Below are 15,019 nucleotides of genomic sequence, written 5' to 3'. Positions count from 1 at the left end.
TCTGTTTGTTTCTCAGTTACATGAACAGCACTGTGGCCTTCCATCTCTAACATACTAAATCCTAAATTTTCTTCTAGCTGTTGTTCATTACTCTCATTCATCAGTTTAATTGTACTTATCATGTGTGAAGCATTGTCCTTTACAATAGTAAGAACCTGTTTTTTTTTTGAGCTCGTAATCTTGCAGAACTTTTTCAACTAAGGCCTGGAGAAACTGGCCGCTGTGATGAGCTTTAGTATCTTTACTGCCAGTGTCTTACTAACAATTTCTTTCTTGTTACAAACATATTGAACATTGATGGCAAAATAATTCAGTGAAATGCAGTGACTCTGGGCATCCAGCAAAGGCAATGGGTGAAAAGATAGGACATTCAGACACATCGTTTTGTGAGGATCCTCACAAAGAGTGAACATGTCAGTTTGTGGCCTTTTTATAATCTGCTTTTGCTATTGAAAGCATTATTTATGAGCTCAATAACTTTTCAGGTGATGCGTTTTTTTAAAAAGCTGATCTGCTTTTGCAGCTGAAAAACGTATCCTCAAAAAACGCTGTGTGTGAATGCAGCCTTAGATCAGGAATAGAACAGCCATTTATAGGACATTTCATAACTTTCCCAAATTCCTATGAAAAAATATTCAGCACACTCTGCATTGCACTACTGTCCCCAATTTATTATATATTTTAGGAGTCGGAGTTGGTGCATTTTATTCTGACTCCGACTCCACCAAAAGGAGCTCCGACTCCGACTCCACGACTCCGACTCCACAGCCCTGGTGTGTACATCGACCGTCCGTTTTTTTTCCAGCGCACAGATAACAAGTCTAAGGGGTACTTTGCACGTTGCGACATCGCTACTGCGATATCGTCGGGGTCAAATCAAAGTGATGCACATCCGGCGCCGGTAATGATGTCGCAACGTGTAAAGCCTAGATGCGCCGATAAACGATCGCAAAAGCATCGAAAATCGATAATCTGTGTAGCGTCGGTCATTTTCATAATGTCGCACCAATAGAAGATACGATGTTGTTCGTCGTTCCTGCGGCAGCACACATCGCTGTGTGTGAAGCCGCAGGAGCGAGGAACATCTCCTTACCTGCCTCCACCGGCTATGCGGAAGGAAGAAGGTGGGCGGGATGTTTACGTCCCGCTCATCTCCGCCCCTCCGCTTCTATTGTCCGCCTGCCTTGTGACGTCGCTGTGACGCCGCACGACCCGCCCCCTTAGGAAGGAGGCGGGTCGCCGGCTAGAGCGGCGTCGCAGGGCAGGTAAGTGCGTGTGAAGCTGCCGTAGCGATAATGTTCGCTACGGCAGCTATCACAAGATATCGCATGTGCGACGGGGGCGGGTACTATGGCACTCAGCATCGCTAGCCGATGCTAGCGATATCGCAATGAGCATAGTACCCCTAAGGGTCCGTAAAAAATGCATACAGCAAAAAGAGGACATAATTTTTTACCTTGTTTTGTTGAAGATTATAACATAACAAGATTACATCATAGAACAAAAGAATAAATAGCATTTCCCATTGCTAAATAATGTTGCCCTTAAAATACCATGGGTCTATTATCTTAACCAAAAGCATAAGACACCCTTGTCAGGTACCAAATATCACATACTTTAATCATAAGAGAATACGCCTCATCGCCTGGAGACTAATGTGAGCCTACTATACAAGCAATTGGAAAGGCTCTAAAGACGCTCCGGCATCTTCTTCAGTGCTTTGTCAGCTTTTTTGCTTCAACAACCATTAGCATTTCTTCATTGATGAATGGAGTTAAAAAATACATCCTGAAAACAGTGTGGAATAAGAGCGCCAGTCCATAAGGTAAGTATAGTCGGTTAACACTGTCCAATTCTCTGCTTGACTCTAAGCCCGTCTGAGTGAGCTGTAGGCTCCAGACCTTACAAGGATACCTCCGGATTCCCAGACCAACCCTTAGTCCATGCTGCGTCTTTAGTCTACGAACCCTCGTTGATACCCGAGTCCTCACTAGGCCTGTCTCTCTAACCAACCCACTGGCTATCTCTCAGTTCTGCCCTCCTAACTACAAACCCCCTCCATACCGGGAAGTGTACAACACTGTTTACACCTACTGAAACCTGGTTTTGCTAATACAGGGTACTAAACATTGTCAATATATTTCCATCACATTAAACAGTACATACTCTTTATATTATCAGGCCTCAAAGCTAGGCGGCACCAGCCGCTACACAGTCTCGGTACTGCTACATCAAAGAGCATTTTGCTAGCAGCAGTGCATAATAATGTTTCAACGACATTTACAATACAGGGGAATAGCATAATAGAACAGGGGTGGGGGTAAACGCAACTCCTACAGAACTATGGTGAATGAGAAGGTGTCATCTAAGTCGTGATATAAGGTTACAGGTCTTATTAAAGCCTATGGAGAGGATCACTGGCAGAGGGACAGTAAGACCATGCTGAAGCTTGTAGCAAATATGTTATCACACTACAATACTGGATTCAGTACTATGCTGACCAGTGCTGCTCTACAATGTTCTCCAAGCGGTTACTTATCAATATGTGTTACCCCAGGGAAAGAAGAGCAGGAATTCCACGTGTGTGTTGTGAATGGTAGACATTGTAGCAGCAAGTCTCCACCCAACTAGCCCAGGGAAAACGGAAAATTAGAAGAAATCTGTCAGCAGGGTTTTGCTATGTAATCTGACAGAAGCATGAGGTAGGGGCAGATTCCAAAGATTTATCACTTAGTTAGCAGTGGTGATAGAATCACAGCTTTCTCTACTGCAGATCTAGCTGAGCTCAGGTGTTGAGCTGTGTATAATTTGCCCACAACACAACTTTCTTTGTACGTTGTATAGTGAGAGCTGCTAATCAGTGCTGAAGCCAGGGTTGCAGAGGCCAGTTGTCCTAAAGTGTTAATCTCCTGCTGATATAACATTGATTCTATTGAAACAGCAAAACAGAGTGACACATTACTATAATCAGGGTCTCGACTCCTACATCATGCTGCTCTCAGATTACATAGCAAAAACCTGCTGACAGATTCCCTTAAATATGTAGCCCAAACGTTTTACCAGATTAGAACCACAGAGATCAACTTTTACTGCAGATATTTCATCTTTACTTCAGTTCCCTTTGATCTGACCAATGCTGTGCACGACCATATGCAATATAATCACAATCTATGAAGTGTAATGAATTTGGCTTTAGAAGGTTAAAGTGTTCGATCTGCACAAGGACATTGTATAGAGACTGGTAGCCAGTCTTTTATGTATGTACGGCTTATAGTGATCAGCATGCATTTGTGATAAAACATTACTAATGAATCATTTCTTTGTGATTTCTCTTTACCAGGTATCAGAATCAGTTCACAGAGTGTCCTAAGATCTGACATTAGGGACTTTTGGGAGAAACTAGGGAGCTGCGTGCAGGCCGAGAAAGATGGTGGCCATATTGACATGTTTGTTCCACTGGCTGCTTCAGGTATGACAAATTTGATACTGTCTTTTATTATAATTACTAAAACTGTAAAGAATTCTCATTATTGAAATCCGCCCTCTGTGAATTATGTGCCCTCACACTATCACAATGACTTTCAACAGGTTGTGGAATAAAGTGAGACATTAGATGTCAGTTGGCCGATCAATGCTTTATCCAACTGCCAAATCGGCCATCTTCCCCATATACAGGAGCTCTTATTCGGCGCTCCTATGTTTTCTGTGAAAAAGAAGCCAACAGAGACAGACATCTCTGCTGGTGGCTTATTGTTGGGCGAACAAAGTGACCCGCAGTCTGAAATCAAATGTGCCTGATTGGCATCTTCCTCGAAGACCAGTTGGCAGAGCCCCATACACATGAGAATCTTAGCTGAACCAGTCTATTGGTTTTTATCTATATAGTTATATGGGGGAGTAAATTGTATATACTCTTTTTGTGACTGTCCCACAATCCAGTATTTACAATTGATCTAAGGTAATTAAGTTTCCTTTTATTTTGGTTCCATAATCCAAAGAACACTGAAGACAACAGCTGTTTCACGTAAAGTTACTGTTCCTCTAGACTGCTTGGTAATAATCCAATAAATTAGAATATTTCCTTATTTTCCACTCTTGACGTGCCATTAGATTAATGTATATTTAGATTATTGATACTTTGTATATAATCTTCACTCATTCTTCTAGCTTCTCCGTGCCATGTGATCTGTGCTCTAATTGTCACTATGATACATGTACAGATTATAATCTGCCCTTATGTTTTACATTGCATTGCAGAATCTGGAAATGAAATCCTTGGCCATCTTTCTCGGATAGCTGGAGTCCCATTTTGTTCGCCAACCGGGATTGCAACTGGATCCTTTCATCATAGTAAGTTTCGGCCTGAAATGTTTATTAATTGTTTTTTTATATTTGTAGGAGGAGCACCTAAAAATCATTGAATCACTATATTAATGTTACAAGAAAAATCCTCCACATGTAACTACAATGATCTAAAAGTTCAGATAACCATAAGGCTATGTGCGCACGTTGCGTAATTGCATGCAGTTGCGCTGCGATCTGCACCACAGCGTAACTGCATGTCTCCTGCGTCCCCAGCATAATCTATGGAGATTGTGCAGGAGTCGTGCGCACGTGGCGTATTAGAGCGCAGCGGTTCGGCTGCTGCCAGAAGCGTGCGTTCTAAGAAGTGACATGTCACTTCTTTCCTGTGCTTTGCATGCAGCTCCTGCTCTCTCTATGGGAGGGGCTGCAGTCAGAGCGCATGGAATCGGCTTTTTTTGTTTTTCATTACGGACTGTTTCTGCAGCGATTTGAAGCGCACGTGTGCTGTTCAAATCACTGCAGAAATTTCTGCAGTGACAGTTCGCAACGTGCGCACATAGCCTTAGCTTCTTATGTTTAAGGCTTTGTCTTTAGTGCTCTATAGCTGAGTTTCTTCAAGCTACTTTAAAAATCCTAGAAAGAGAATGCCAAATGTATACAAAAATCATCAATTCAATAATTTATAAAATAAAAAAAAAAAAACAACCCAAAACGTTAGCAAAAGAAGATAGCTGTACATGTGGCAGAAAAATCTGCTAGCTATGGAAATGTACATAGATATTTCATCCCATTAGAAGGATAAAAGCCTGTTTAATAATTGTCAATAGAATCAACATGCTGTGGAGTTAATGGGACTCTGTCAGAACAGGGTGACTGTTCCAACAAGTAAAGGTGCTTGGTGCACTATTGGAGGTGCCAAACATTTAAAATCCTCCTTCCCACCTGCTTGTTTTCCCTCTATCTCCATCCCGCCTTTTCCTTTGACAGCTCTGGCTTTATAGAGCCAGAGAAATGAGGAGATAGAAGGAAAACAAGCAGGTGGGAAGGTGCACTTAAATATTTGGCCCCTCCATGATGCACTGAGTGCATGTGCTTGTTTGAGCAGTCATCCAGTGCTGACAGTCCCTTTAAATAGAACAATTCTGCATTTGCAGTCTCTTATATTGATTTTTACTTCATTTGTGCAGTTGTGTAGAATTTTTTTTAGTTTTTTCTGGGATTTTATACTATTAGTTTTTATTAGTAAAGTACTGTGCAAAAGTTTTAGGTAAGTGTGGAAAAAATCCTACAAAGTAAGAATGCTTTCAAAAATAGAAGTATTAATAGTTTTCTTATCTATTAGGCCTCTTTCACACGTCCATGAAAAAACACACACATTTTTCACTGACGTATTGAAGGTGCATATGGCTCTCCAAGCGCTGTGATTTTGGCACACGTGTGTTCTTCGTGTGCTATCTGTGATAGCACACGGAGAGCAGGAACTTTATATTCACCTCTCCATGCCGCTGCTGTCCGTGGTGTTGATGTCTCCCGCAATGCTGTTTTGGGTATGCGGTGAATATAGAAGAGAATATGTAGCGGGCCTGGAAGCAAGTGACAGCAGCGCCCCAAGACAGCAGTACTGGAGACAGGTGAGCATAGAAAATCATTTAATTTCACAGACACGTGCTTTTTCTGGTACGTGTCACACGGATCACACTACTGTGTGGTCCTTGTGACATCAGTCGTGCCAGAGAAAAACGGATTTCACTCCGTGCAGAATGCGCGGACACGTATGCCACACGGACACACATGCATGAAAAAACATGGATGTGTGCGCAGACCTATAGATTAGATAGGTCTGCGTATGTCCATGATTCTGGTACATATAAAAAAGGTGACATATGTACCATACCAGAATAACTTATATGTGAAGGGGCCTTTAGAAAAAGCAAAGTGAATGATTCAAATGGCATCAATCTTCTAGGTCCACATGACACAGTTTTTGAAGAAACTCGGCAGAGAGGCTGTTCAAAACATCTTGGGGAACTAACCACAATTTGTTCGTTACACTTAAGATAGTTCTTAATGACATTGGCTGTATGTTTGGAGTTTTTGCCCTACTGCAGAATAAATTTGAGACTTCCCTGCTGGTCTTGTATAATGGATGAGTATCTGTCTATATTTCTCATCATTGAGGACTCCATTTGTGCCGCCCCCACGCCTGTAGCAGCCGGGCTGCTTGGATCCGGACCCGCTGTGTGGCTCAAGGGATCCTCCGGACTCGGGGGTCACGCGGACACGCCAAATGAAAAGGAGAACGTAGTTGTACGGGCTTGGCTGTATTCAGTTCGTGATGCCACCCACGGTGTGTGGTGAAAGGTGGCACCACCACTGCTGTTGTGGGACACCCCAGGGGGAGATGTAATGGCAGCTGGATGTTAACCCCTCCGTGGGTAGGGATGGTTGCCCCGGGGGCCCAGTGGTTCTGTGCAGGGAATGGTGATGACAGGGTCTGCATGCCCGGACGTACTAGGGGATGTTTGGTTACTCACAGTTGAATAAATCACATGAGTCTTTTGGTAAATCAAGGTGCTGGTGGCCGGCCGCCACGGCCGGTTGTACTCTAGTCCCCGACCTGGGCTGGTAGTCGCCGTCTTTTCCCTCTGCACTGTGTTTGCTTGTGTTGGACTTCCCAGTATGGAACACTGGAGTCCGCTCCCGGATTGTTGTGTACCTGAGGAGCTGTGCCCGCTGACTCTGACCGGTGGGATCTATCGGGCCCTGGTGGTTGCCCTCTCCCTCTCTGTGGGTGGTTGTCTGCTTTTGGGACTTTGGTTGGGACAGGACCTAAAATCCTGCCCTCAATTGGTTAATTAGCTAGACCGTTGGACCCTGAAGCCAAGACCGGAACTAAGTACCCCCTCTGTGCACAGTTTCCGGGTCGGTTCTCTGGTGTCGGTACCGGCGGGCTCCAACCCTGTCCCGGTCCACCTCGGATATCCGGATGCCGTCTTCCCATCGCCTGCTGACGGAGACCACCATCTGCCACCTAGCCAAGGTACCAGGGCTCCGACCCTGGCGCCTGTCAACTTGAGCTTCACCTCCGCTGGAGCTACACCTAGCCCCAGCCTCCACTCCTCTCAGCTTGAACTCCAGACTCCTTCTAATCTGATCTGCTCTGCCTGTTTTCCCGCCCCGGGCTATCTAGACCCCTAGGTGGGCATTTCCTAACCGCCTGGTCCCACCCACTGGTGTGCCTGTCTTGCCTTGAGGGTGGTGGCTAGGGTTTCAGGTTGGCTGTATGTAACCTAGGTGAGGGAAGGTGTTATGCGGGGGCCTATTGTGTGACTACCTGCGATGTCAGGGTGTCGCACATTAATGCTGACAAAATTCCAATTTCCATTTGCTGAAATGCAAGGAACCTCCACCATGCCTCACAGTTGCCTACAGACATAAATTATTGTATAGCTCTACAACCCTTCAGCAAAGAAACTGCTGTCTATCACAACCACATTTTTTTTTTACCTAAAACAGAGAACCTGTTGCCATTTTTCTAGACCACAGTTCTTATGATTCCATGTACAGATGAGTCACTTGGCTTTGTATCCATGTTGAAGGTATGGGTTTTAGCTGCAATTTTTCCATGAAGACCGCTTATGGGCCTATTTCTCCAAACAGTAAAGCTATGTGCATACGTTAAATATTTGGTGCAGAAATTTCTGCACTATTTCTACATCTCATGGCATGAAAACTGAGTGTCAAAAACGCAACATGTGCCCACAGACTAAATGGGCATAGGTGGGCCTGCTGACAGTTGTGAACTGATGGCACTTCTGGATATCTTCCGCACACTGTAAATTCAGGCAGGAACTGAGCCACAATGAGCAGTGACGTCACTCAGGTTAGCAGCGGCTGGACGTTCCCATGGTTCTCCAGCTGTGACCGCAGGTAATCTGACCTCAGGGACTTCAATGAACTCAGGTGAGGTCACTGAAATCATCTGAGGTCAAATTACCTGTGGTTGCAGGTGAAGGACCGTGGGAACCTCCAACTGTGACCGCGGCTAACTTGAGTGACGTCACCACCGATCGAGCGGCTCAGTCTCTAATTGAAGCTCATAGGGGACATTCATGTTCTATGACTGCTCGGTGTGAATTCAGATGTAGCAGTGCTTTAATCATCATAAGACCTCGTGTGGATTATGTTGGGCCTGCAGGGGTGTTTTAGGAGTTAATAAAGTGGTGAAAGAGGATTTTTTTTGTCATTTATCTCAAATAAAGGATTTTTTTGGTGTTTGTGTTTATTTACTTTCACTTACAAATTAGTAATGGAGGGTCTCATAGACGCCTCACATTACTGATCTAGGATTTATTGACAGCTGAGAGCTGCCATTAAATCCTTATTACCCTGATTGCCACCGCACCAGGGCAATCCGGAAAAGTCAGGTAAAGGTCCAGGACTGTCGCATGTAATGGATGTGGCAATTCTGGGCATCTGCAGGCTGCTGTTTTTAGGCGGGGGGGCTCCCAATAACAATGGGTCTCCCCAGCCTGAGAATACCAGCCCTCAGCTGATGGGCTTGATCATGGCTGGATAACAAAATTGGGAGGGATTGCACGCTGTGTTTAACATTATTTACGTAAATTTAAAAAAAGAGCCACATACAGGTCCTGCTATTTTGATACACAGACAAGATAAGCACACAGCTGGAGACTGCAGCCTGTAGCTGTGCTGGGTATCATAATATGAGGGGACCCTACGTCAATTTTTTAATTTATTTATTTTTACTGTACGATATAAACACATCAGACAGGCTGTCACTCAGCGTCGGGGCGCATCTGACTGCAACCAATCATAGACACCGGTGGGCGGGGAAAGCAGTGCATATTCAATGAAGGTAATCATTTGCCTGGGAAGAAGAATGAGAGGCCGCGGGAGAGTACAGCTGTGTTGGTGAGTCGGTAAGTATGAAGCGCTTACTCCCACCCCTTTTTTCCGGATTCTAGTCCCCATTGATTATATGGGGACTGGCATCCGGCCACATACCAGGCATCAATCCCCCGCCAACCCCGAGGGATTGGGAGTCCTAAAAAGATAGAACATGCTGCATTTTATTTGTCAGAAGTTTGACAAGTAAACTGCAGACAAAAAACTGCAATGTGTGCTCAGCAAATCTGATTTCTCATAGACTTTGCTGGGAAGTCAAAAGTGAGAACTTTCTGACATCAAAACTGCACCAAAAGAGGAAAGGCTGCAAGCCATGCTCAGTTCTCTGAAGTCATCACTGCAGGAGGATTTCAGGGATCTTAAGAACATGATTAAAGACGTTAAGGAGGAAATCAAATCACTGGGGGACCGTACAGACCATGTGGAGTCTAAAATGGCCGAACTTGCTCAGTCACACAATGATCTGATTGATGCTAACACAGCACTAGAGGAGGAGGTGGGAATACTGAAAAACAAGCTTGGGGATCTGGAAGACAGATCCAGAAGGAACAATCTTAAAATTAGGGGCATTCCTGTGTCAGTAGCTGATAAAGAGCTGCCAGATTTCTTTCACAAGTTACTCCAACTACTGCTCCCAGAACACACAGAAAGAGATCTCATAGTGGATAGAATACATAGAATCCCTAAACCTAAAGGTATCGACCCCACTCTGCCCAGGGACACGCTGGCACGACTGCATTTTTATAAAACAAAGGAAGCAGTGCTCCAGATACTGAGGGATAACCCTATCCTCCCAGATGAATTTAATGATTTAAAGGTGTTCCCGGACCTGTCTGCTGCAACTCTGGCAAAAAGAAGAGAATTTTCCCAGTTCTCCAGAATCCTGAGGGAGCATGACATACACTATAAATGGGGATTCCCGGTGAAACTGATTATCTTCAGGGATTCTAAAACACATGTATGCCAGTCCCCTCCTCAACTGAGCAAACTACTTGAGTCCTGGGGATTACCCCTTACAATGCACTCAGACTCACGCCGGGAGCAGGGGGATGCTCAGAAGAAAAAGATCAATCCTGAGTGGGAACCAGCTTGAGGGAGTCTCGCCAGCCGCAGGCGTGTGTAGCTCTCATGTGACCTGTGATGTCACTTAAGCCCTCTGTTGTTCTCGCCTATGGCGAGCAAGTACTTCCCAGCTGTCCGGTAAGGATGAAGCTGAAGTATTCAAGTTTTTTTGTTTTTGTTGTTTTTTCCCTCCACCCGTGCACCGTCCCTAACTGGTCCTCCTTGCCTGCCTCTGCCTGCCCTATGCCTCTCAGTCGGCCTGCCTGGAAACATCGTCCTTTCTGGGATCCACCATGAGTATTAAGTTTCTGTCTCTCAATGTGAAGGGTCTCAATTCTCCTGCAAAAAGATCCATGCTGTGGAGAGAAGTTATAGCATCCAAATGTGATATAGCATGTATTCAAGAAACTCACCTTCTTACTGATGACAATAAAAGGCTACTACATCCAAGATTTCCACATATGTTCTTTGCAAATGACTCTAAAAAAAAAAAAAAGGAGGAGTGGCTATCCTGATTAAAAACTCTGTGGCTTTCAAAATGATTCATGTAACCTATGGTGCAGACGGGAGATATATTATTCTAAAGTGCCTCCTGAATGGGCTGTTGTATACCTTGGCATCGATTTACACTCCAAACTCATCTCAACTAACATTTGCCCGGAAATTTTTCCAGATGTTTAGGAGCACCGCACAGGGGTCAGAGATAATCTGCGGTGACTTTAACACTCCAGTTTTCCGATCTATGGACTGCTCGGCGGGGTCCGCTAAGTCAGGAAAGGAACTGAAACAGTTGGTCGCGGAGTTTCATCTACATGACATATGGAGATACCTTCATGCATCGGAAAGGGACTATACTTTCTTTTCCCCAAGGCATTGGTCGTACAGCAGGATCGACTTCTTCCTGACGGATAGTAAGACTGTTCACAAGTGTACGGGTGCTGAAGTGGGTCTGATAACATGGTCGGATCATGCTCCGATAACTTTGGTTGTACAGGACTCTACTAGTGGATTTATGGTGCCTCAGTGGAGACTTAATACTAGTTTACTGAACCAAAAGAACGTTCAGGAGGAGGTTGTGGCAGGCCTGTTGGAATACTTTGGACATAATGACAATGGGGAGGTCTCTGACGAGACCTTATGGGCTGCACACAAATCAGTTATTAGAGGGCAGTTTTTAAAAACTGCATCATTCTTGAAAAAGCAAAGAGAAGCAGAAATTAAAGAAATTATAGCCCATATTCAACACTTAGAAACTATTAACAAGGCCTCCCCGTCGTCTACACTGTCCAAGGAAATTCTTACTTGCAGGTTTCAACTGCGATCCCTCCTGTTGTATAGATATGAACATAATCTTAAAAAGAGTAAATCAACTTTTTATGCGATGGGGGATAGAGCCAGCACCTTACTAGCTAGAAGAACAAAAAAACGGGAAATTAAATCTAAAATTGAATTTTTGAAGGGCCCCGACGGATCACTTATAAGGCACCCTAATGGGATAGCAGACGCCTTTGCCAAGTATTATGCTGCCCTGTACAATTTAAGGGATGACCCGCAAACCCCTCAGCCAACACCGGAAAAAATGCAGGAGTTTTTGGACGGTCTGGAATTGCCTCGGGTCTCAGACCGGCAATTAGAATCTTTAAATCTTCCCTTTACTATACAGGAAATTTTGGACACCATTAGAGCTTCTAAACGAAACTCAGCCCCAGGCCCGGATGGGCTTCCCTATGAATATTATCAGCAATTTGCCTCTATTCTAGCCCCTTTTTTACTAAAGACCTTTAATTTGTGGCAAATGGCCGGGACTATTTCCTCAGAGAACCTAGAAGCAGTTATCACTACACTACCCAAACCTGGGAAAACGGCAGATACCCCTGGGAATTTCAGACCAATTTCATTGCTCAACTGTGATTTAAAAATTTACTCAAAAATGGTAGCCACCAGACTCCATAAAATAATCCCCTCCTTGGTAGCCCCGGATCAGGTGGGTTTTGTGGCGGGCAGGCAATCCAAAGATGGCACCAGGCGGATGCTGGATTTAATTGGGGTGATGGAGAAGTCGGGTGTCCCTGGTGTATTCTTGTCACTCGACGCCGAAAAGGCCTTTGATAGGGTGCACTGGGGATATCTGGAAAGAGTGTTTATGAAATTTGGTTTTGAAGGAAGAATTAAGTCATCTGTTTTGGCCTTGTACTCTCACCCAAATGCTTCAGTTCTAGCCTCGGGTTTTCGCTCATTAAAATTTTCTATAACCAATGGCACCCGCCAGGGGTGCCCGCTGTCCCCTATTGTTTTTGCTCTGGTGGTGGAACCTCTGGCGGAGGCAATTAGGGTGAACCCGAACATAACTGGTATAAGGGTAGGGGAGCATGAACATAAATTGGGTCTATATGCGGATGATGTAATAATATCATGTACTAACCTTGAATATTCCTTTCCAGCAGTGATGTCCACCCTGTCGACCTTTTCTGAGGTGTCTTATTACAAATTGAATGCCACTAAGTCCTTAGTACTAGCATTTAATGTACCCGCAAGGTCCAGAAGGATTTTGGAGGCAGCCTTTCCTTTCCAGTGGTGCGAAGACAGTATCCCTTATCTAGGTATCCGTTTGACACCAACCCATTCCCTCATCAGATCCAATCTCGATCACCTACTCAAAAACTTGGGTCAGGCTCTAGGCAGGTATGAGAAGTTGTCGCTATCTTGGATGGCGAGAATTCAATCCTTTAAGATGACGTTCCTTCCTAAGCTGCTGTATATGTTTAGGTGTCTCCCTCTTAAAATTCCATATAGATATTTGATAAAACTGCAGTCGATGACCAATAAGTTTATTTGGGGTAATAAAAGAGCTAGAGTTGCTAGTAAGATTATGCATCTGCCATATGGAATGGGAGGTCTGGGTACGCCTAATGTGATGGCCTATTATAAAGCTTCTCTTATAGAATCACTCAAAGAATGGTGGAACACGGAGAGTTTCCATAGGTGGGTTTAACTTGAGAACTCTCTGACAGACCAGGGTTCGACGAGGAAACTGATGGAGGTGGAATATCTAAAACGTACTAGGTCCACCCTGTGTTTCCCTACTATGACAGCATCGATAGCCATATGGCGCAGTGAGATGATCCCTAAGATCCAGGTCCCGCTGTCAGAAATTTCGCTCAGAGCAATAGAATCCCACATTCCATATACAAATTTGAGTAGATGGGAAGCAGCGGGTTTTGGAGTTTTGGCAGACTTTTACGATGGTGCAGGGATTAGGCCCTTCAACGATATACTTCGGGAGCACCCCTCCCTAAAGGGGTGTTTTTTATCAACACCTGCAGATTCGCCATTTTCTAAGCACAAAATTACCCCCGGGATCAAACCTGACCTTACCCACTGTTAAGGCACTATTGTTTAAAAAACTAATGAGGCAACCGGGAATCTCTTTAACCTACAAATGGTTGAACAACCCCTCTGACGAGCAAAAGCTCCCATACATGACTAAATGGGAATCAGATTTAGGCATTAACACCTCCCCCTCGGCGTGGCATACTGCGACGCAGTGGGTGCAAAGATCCTCAAAATGCATTAACCATTTGGAACAGCTGAAAAAGGTGCATCTACGTTGGTACCATACACCGGCAAAATTGGTGCATTACATTCCCAACTACTCACCGCTCTGTTGGAAGGGCTGCCTCCAGAGGGGATCACTGGGACACTGTTGGTGGCACTGTCCGAGGGTCCAACCTTTTTGGATAGCAGTTTTCAGACTCATTAGTGAAATAACAGGTGTGCACACCAACCCCAACCCAGGGCTGGCAGTTCTGAATTTGGGCATAGACTCGTACCCGCAGAATTTTAGGGGACTGATTGTGCAAATTCTAATAGCTGCCAGACAGTGTCTGAGCCATTCGTGGAAGGCCACTGAAGCTCCCTCTGGAGCCGAGTTATATAGTAGGATCGACCAACAATGCCAATATGAATACTGCCTTGCCCACTCCCTAAAACAAAAAACTAGAATTCTTACAATATGGGAACCCTGGCTGTCATCCAGCCATGCAACACCTATTACACAACTATTCCCCGGGCAAAGAGCACCCAGTTGAGATAGAGCCGATGGAATTATAGCCCTGGCTCGGCTAGCCAGGGGGCTAAAGCATTGAGACCCTGACTGAGGCAGCAGTTTATGAGAGAAATCTAGGAGGAGTTGATGGCCCCGGCTGGTGGACTGGGGTTGGTAATGCAGGCAGGCATCTAACCCTGTACCCCTACTAACCCCCCCCCCCACTTCCCCCCCAACCCTACCTTCTTCCCCTCCCCCTTTGTTCTTGTTCCCCCTTACTTGAATGAAGTCCCCATCTTTCCTCCCCTCTCCTCCCTCCCCATGTTGTTGTGTGGTTAAAGTGTAAGGCAGAGGAATTGTAACTGGATTGTCTCGGAGTATATTAATGTATGGAGCCCTCATGTGCGGGCAGTTGACAATTGTTCTCTTAAATTACCATGTATGATTTTGTATCTGCCGTGTTTTCAATAAAAACTAATTGGATTAAAAAAAAAACTGCACCAAAAAACGTGGCAAAAATGCAACAAAAAACGCCGCGTGCGCATGGTAGCCTTAGATTCCATTGCAAAAACTTCTGACACACCTATAGTCTAATGATTAATCTTTACATAGAGAATTTTAATGGGATGTTTGTTATATCTTCTTGTATTGGGAGGCTTGTGTTCTTTTGGGTGTCTT

The 15,019-nt window shown here is 44.7% G+C and overlaps 1 protein-coding gene across 1 annotated transcript in view; it reads left to right on the top strand.

The window, feature by feature from the left end:
* The window catches only part of ECT2L (epithelial cell transforming 2 like), a 94,751-nt gene that overhangs the window by 26,515 nt on the left and 53,217 nt on the right, over positions 1-15,019 (top strand). Inside the window, exons 9-10 of the mRNA XM_075338244.1 lie at positions 3,341-3,469; positions 4,258-4,350. Of these exons, the coding sequence (XP_075194359.1) occupies positions 3,341-3,469; positions 4,258-4,350 (222 nt within the window). The remainder of the gene's footprint in view (positions 1-3,340; positions 3,470-4,257; positions 4,351-15,019) is intronic.

This window comes from Anomaloglossus baeobatrachus, chromosome 3 (assembly GCF_048569485.1).
Source record: "Anomaloglossus baeobatrachus isolate aAnoBae1 chromosome 3, aAnoBae1.hap1, whole genome shotgun sequence".
Taxonomy (NCBI): Eukaryota; Metazoa; Chordata; class Amphibia; order Anura; family Aromobatidae; genus Anomaloglossus; species Anomaloglossus baeobatrachus.
The sequence above is the reverse complement of the archived record's forward strand: the minus strand, read 5'-3'. Positions and strand labels throughout refer to the sequence as shown.